Source organism: Triticum urartu, chromosome 2A (assembly GCF_056163025.1).
Source record: "Triticum urartu cultivar PI428250 chromosome 2A, HENAU_Tu73, whole genome shotgun sequence".
NCBI lineage: Eukaryota > Viridiplantae > Streptophyta > Magnoliopsida > Poales > Poaceae > Triticum > Triticum urartu.
The window spans coordinates 193,837,309-193,843,865 of NC_141874.1; the positions used below are offsets into that span (position 1 = coordinate 193,837,309).

At 39.4% G+C, this 6,557-nt stretch overlaps 1 protein-coding gene across 1 annotated transcript in view; it reads left to right on the forward strand.

The window, feature by feature from the left end:
* LOC125535664 (equilibrative nucleotide transporter 3-like) overlaps positions 1–4,225 on the forward strand; it is an 87,063-nt gene extending 82,838 nt beyond the window's left edge. Inside the window, exon 10 of the mRNA XM_087541129.1 lies at positions 3,832–4,225. Within this exon, the coding sequence (XP_087397255.1) occupies positions 3,832–4,225 (394 nt within the window). The remainder of the gene's footprint in view (positions 1–3,831) is intronic.
* Positions 4,226–6,557: the final 2,332 nt, after the last annotated feature.

A 6,557-nucleotide genomic window follows, 5' to 3' on the forward strand; every position in this document is an offset into this window, starting at 1 on the left:
TTGTCTCAGTTAAAATAGGAGATCATTGTTATCATGGTTTATGTGACATAGGTGCTACTATGAGTGATATTCCTTACACCTTATATCAAGAAATTATGAATGACATAGCACCCGCTGAAATAGAAGACATAGATGTTACTATTAAACTTGCTAATAGAGACAGTATCTCACCAATTGGGATTGTTAGAGATGTTGAAGTCTTGTGTGGGAAAATAAAATACCCTACTGATTTTCTTGTTCTTGGTTCCCCACAAGATGACTTTTGTCTGATTATCTTTGGTAGACCTTTCTTGAACATTGTTATTGCTAAAATAGATTGTAAGAAACAAACTTTCGGTGTTTGTTTTGGTGATGAGTCTCATGAGTTTAATTTTTCCAAGTTTAGTAGAAAGCTTCATGAAAAAGAATTGCCTAGTAAAGATGAATTAATTGGTATTGCTTCTATTGCTATGCCTCCTACTGATCCACTAGAAAAATATTTGCTAGACCATGAAAATGATGTACATATGCATGAAAGAAATGAAATAGATAAGATTTTATTTGAACAACGTCCTCTCCTTAAACACAACTTGCCTATTGAAACTCTAGGAGGTCCTCCTCCACCTAAAGGTGATACTGTGTTTGAATTAAAACAATTGCCAAACACTTTGAAATATGCTTATCTTGATGAAAAGAAGATATATCCTATTATTATTATTATTATTATTAGTGCTAACCTTTCAGAACATGAAGAAGAAAGATTATTGAAAGTTCTAAGGAAGCACCGAGCTGCTATTGGATATACTCTTTATGATTTAAAGGGCATTAGTCGCACTCTATGTCAGCACAAAATTAATATGAAACCTAATGCTAAACCCGTTGTTGATCATCAACGTCGGTTAAATCCAAAAATGAAGGAAGTGGTAAGGACGAAAATCTTAAAACTTCTGGAAGCAGGTATAATCTATCCTATAGCTGATAGTAGATGGGTAAGTCCTATTCATTGTGTCCCTAAGAAAGAAGGTATAATTGTTGTTCCTAATGATAAGAATGAACTTAATTGATTTTAGAAAATTAAACAAAGCAACTATAAAAGATCATTACCCTCTGCCTTTTATTTATCAAATGCTTGAAAGATTGTCTAAGCACACACATTTTTTCTTCCTTGATGGATACTCTGTTTTTTCACAAATACCTGTTTCTCAACATGATCGAGAAAAGACCACTTTTACTTGTCCCTTTGGAACCTATGCTTATAGACATATGCCTTTCAGTTTATGTAATGCACCTCCTACCTTTCAAAGATGTATGACTGCTATATTCTTTGACTTTTATGAAAATATTGTTGAGGTTTTCATGGACGACTTCTCTATTTATGGGAAGTCTTTTGATGATTGTTTAAGCAATCTTGATCGAGTTTTGCAGAGATGTGAACAAATAATCTTGTCTTGAATTGGGAGAAGTGCACTTTATGGTTAATGAAGGCATTGTCTTGGGTCATAAAATTTCCAAAAGAGGTATTGAAGTGGACAAAGAAAAGGTTGATGCAATTGAGAAAATGCCATGTCCTAACGATATAAAAGGTATTCGTAGTTTCTTAGGTCATGCTGGTTTCTATAGGAGATTTATCAAAGACTTTTCTAAAATTTCTAGGCCTCTTACCAATCTTTTGTAAAAGGATATTCCTTTTGTTTTTGATGATGATTTTTTACAAGCCTTTGAAACCCTGAAGAAAGCCTTAATTTCTGCACCTATTGTTCAACCACCTGATTGGAACTTGCCTTTTGAAATTATGTGTGATGCTAGTGATTATGCTGTTGGTGCTGTTCTAGGACAAAGAGTTGATAAGAAACTGAATGTTATTCATTATTCTAGTAAAACTCTAGACAATGCTCAACGAAATTATGCTACTACTGAAAAGGAATTCTTAGCAGTGGTGTTTGCTTGTGATAAATTTAGACCTTATATTGTTGATTCCAAAGTAATTGTCCACACCGATGATATTGCTATTAAATATCTCATGGAAAGGAAAGATGCTAAACCTAGACTTATTCAATGGGTTCTCTTGTTACAAGAATTTGATTTACATATCATTGATAGAAAAGGAGTTGAGAACCCCGTAGCTGATAATCTATCTAGGCTTGACAATGTGCCTGATGACCCACTACCTATTGATGATAGTTTCCCCGATGAGCAGTTAGCTGCAATAAATGCTGCTCATAGTACTCCTTGGTATGCTGGCTATGCTAATTACATTGTTGCTAAATATTTACCACCTAGTTTTACATACCAACAAAAGAAAAAAATCTTCTATGATTTAAGACATTACTTTTGGGATGACCCACATCTTTATAAAGAAGAAATAGATTGTATTATTAGATGTTGTGTACCTGAGCATGAATAGGAACAAATTCTACGGAAATGTCACTCTGAAGCTTATGGAGGACATCATGCTGGAGATAGAACCTCTCACAAGGTATTGCAATCTGGATTTTATTGGCCTACTCTCTTCAAGGATGCTCGTATGTTCATCTTATCTTGTGATGAATGTCAAAGAATAGGCAATATCGGTAAGCGTCAAGAAATGCCTATGAATTACTCACTTGCTGTTGAACCATTTGATGTTTGGGGATTTGATTACATGGGACCAATTCCTTCCTCTAATGGGTATACACATATTTTGGTTGCTGTTGATTATGTTACTAAATGGGTGGAAGCTATTCCAACCAGTAGTGTTGATCACAACACCTCTATTAAAATGCTTAAGGAAGTTATTTTCCCAAGGTTTGGAGTCCCTAGATATTTAATGACGGATGGTGGTTCACACTTTATTCATGGTGCTTTCCGTAAAATGCTTTCCAAGTATGATGTTAACCATAGAATTGCATCACCTTATCATCCTCAGTCTAGTGGTCAAGTTGAACTTAGCAACAGAGAAATAAAATTAATTTTTCAAAAGACTATCAATAGGTCCAGGAAGAATTGGTCTAAGAAATTAGATGATGCACTTTGGGCTTATAGAACAACATATAAAAATCCTATGGGCATGTCTCCTTATAAAATGGTTTATGGAAAAGCTTGTCATCTGCCTCTTGAGTTAGAACATAAAGCATATTGGGCAATCAAAGAGCTCGATTATGATTTCAAACTTGCTGGTGAAAAGAGGTTATTTGATATCAGCTCATTAGATGAATGGAGAACCCAAGCTTATGAAAATGCAAAATTATTCAAAGAAAAGGTTAAAAGATGGCATGACAAAAGAATCCAAAAGCGTGAGTTTAAAGTCAGAGAATATGTTCTTTTGTACAACTCTCGTTTCATATTCTTTGCAGGAAAACTCCTCTCAAAATGGGAAGGCCCCTATGTTATCGAGGAGGTTTATCGGTCTAGAGCCATCAAAATAAATAATGTCGAAGGTACTAACCCAAAGGTTGTCAATGGGCAACGAATAAAACATCATATCTCTGGTACGCCCATTAATGTTGAAAGTAATATTATCCAAACTATGACACCGGAAGAACACATAAAAGAGTCCTTCTGGAACACTCCAGAATCGTGAAAATAAGGAGGTGCATGATACGGTAAGTAAATGGAATCCGAAAAATCCGCAAAAATATTTTTTGTCAGTTTTGGAATATTTAGAAAAATAGGAAAATAAGAAACTACTGGGAAGCATACCTGGTGGGCACAACACACCAGGGGGTTGTTCCCACTTGGGACACCTTCCAAACTCTGTTTTTCTTCCATTTGCTTGTTCCCCAAGATGAAAAGTCTATATATACTCCCCGAACCAGTTGATCATCGTATCGCGGAGAAATCCCCTGTTCTTCTTTCTTGCTGTTTTCTATGCAGTTCTGAAAATATGTCGTCCCAAGACTCTAACGGAGACAACTATGACTCACATCTCATTGCTGGCCCAAAGACCTATGGGGACCTATCTCGTTATGGTCAAACTACAGATGACGAGGAGGATGCTCACTTGATGAGGATCGGTGATTCAAGCTCGGAGGAGGAGGATGTTCCTCTACCTCAACCTGGGGGTATGCACGTGGAGTTCAAGAAGTCAAGTCTCCCTAAGAAATCTAACCGGTCTAAAAACCAATCTATTCCTTTTCATTTTCAGCAGAAAAGCAAAAGGGATCTATGTGACAAGATCTTGAAGCTGGAGCTGGAAGTTGATGATTTAAAGGAGGAAATTTCTCTCCTTAACTACAATATGAAAAAGTTGAAGGCACAATTACCATGACCACCATCATCTTCACCACCAAAAGAGAATTGAGTATCGGCTATGGGTACTCCCCTTGGCTTCCGCCAAGCTTGGGGGAGGTGCCCCGGTATCATATCATCCCACTATCTTTTTGCCTTTACTTATTTTAGCTCGATCTTTTGCTTTAGATGAATAAAAGTTTAGTTCGATCCTTTCCTTTCGAGAGTTTGCTTAGTGATCTATCCTTGTAATCGTGTGCAAGATATATAATAAAGTTAGTTTGATTTTTTTTCTTTCTTTACTTTCATGTTGCAATAAAAAAGGAAATAAATCAAGAAGATCATATACTAATCTTATGGTAGGTGATGAAACCACAAAAGGAAAAGTATAAGTAGAAAATTTTATTAGAGATTGACAAACATAGCATTAGTCCATGATGCAACTCATGAAAGAGTTAATAAGGGAATAGAAGATACATATATAAATATACTATCCTAGAAATCTTTTGTGATTGTGAGCCCTCATCAAAATATTATATGCCAAAATTATTGACATTGGACAAGGAAGACAACTTAATGGTTTATGTTTGTTTATATTTGTTGGGGAACGTAGTAATAATTCAAAAAAATCCTACATGTCGCCAAGATCAATCTAGGAGATGCTAGCAACGGGAGAGAGGGAGTGCATCTTCATACCCTTGAAGATTGCTAAGGGGAAGTGAGGGAGTCCTGGATTAGGGGGTCTCCAGACAGCCGTACTATATCCTTTGGCTGGATTGTTGGACTATGAAGATACAAGATTGAATACTTCGTATCGTGTCCGGATGGGACTCTACTTGGCGTGGAAGGCAAGCTAGGCAATACGGATATGTATATCTCCTCCTTTGTAACCGACCTTGTGTAACCCTAGCCCTCTCCGGTGTCTATATAAGCGGGAGGGTTTTAGTCCGTAGGACAACATACAATCATACCATAGGCTAGCTTCTAGGGTTTAGCCTCTCTGGTCTCGTGGTAGATCTACTCTTGTACTACCCATATCATCAATATTAATCAAGCAGGACGTAGGGTTTTACCTCCATCGAGAGGGCCCGAACCTAGGTAAAACATCATGTTCCCTGCCTCCTGTTACCATCCACCTTAGACGCACAATTCGGGACCCCCTACCCGAGATCTGCTGGTTTTGACACCGACATTGGTGCTTTCATTGAGAGTTCCTCTATGCCATCGCTAGAAGGAAGGACGTCACGTCTCGTCTTTAAAGATGGTACTACTGTCGAGGGAGCTTTGGCTGTCGGCCAAACTCTCCGGCTAAGCGGTTTCATCATGACCGCCTGTTCGGCCGCCGCGTCGACGATGACTTCTCGGGTCATCGAAAACAGCCTCCATGTCAAATCGGCACTCGCCGAACAGATGGATCCAATAGAGCTCACCTCCTTAAATGATCTCTTAGATCGCATCGCCGCCCTGGGAGTCGCTACGGACTATGATCGGATTGGGCTTAAACCCGATCAAAGGGAGATTAACTCTCCACCGGTCACCCATCATATTGCAGTGGTGGAGGAACAATGCAGCGACCTTTCCTCCATCTTGAGGACCAACTATGTCTGGATTCCCGAGCTCTCTGAGCCGGGCGCCCGTTCGCAGGAGGACAACACCCAATCCCTGGACTTAGAGTCAGGCAGCGGGCCAGGGTTATCGGGTCACACCCCGGAATCAGAACTTTCAAAATTGGAAATTCCTCGGCCCCTGGATCCCAGATCAGGTGAGGGTTCGGGTTCAATTTCACCCACCCACCCAAACATAAGCAATCTTTCCCACATCAGGCAAGAGCCCCATGAAACAGTACATCACTACTGGGCCAGATTCCTCCTTGCGATGAACAAGGTTAAGGACTGTCGCGAGGAAGACGCAATCTTATTTTTCCGCAATAATTGCACGGACAAGGGAATCCTTAACGCCATAAATCGCCATGAGATAACATGCTTCGCTAACTTGGCGTCCATAGTACGAAAGTACTGTGTGGTGGAAAGTGCCTGGAAAACCGAAACAAACTTTTGGGATAGTCCGGCCCTGAACACAAACCCAGTCCGAAATAAAAGGGTGCATTATCACAATACACCCGGGTTAACTACCAAAAAGCAAAAGCCCTCTACGGGGCAAGGAACCGTACTAGAGGGATGGCTCAACGGACCCTGCAAAATTCATAGTACAACGGATGCAATACCAACGCACAGCCTTAGAGCATGTTGGATACTCCGGCAGGTGGCCAAAAGTGGTGAGGATCTACTCCTCCCAAATACCACAGAGCACCATCCCGTGGACAACAATACGGTGTTAACGGTCTTTGAGACCTTCACGTCAAATAATAGACG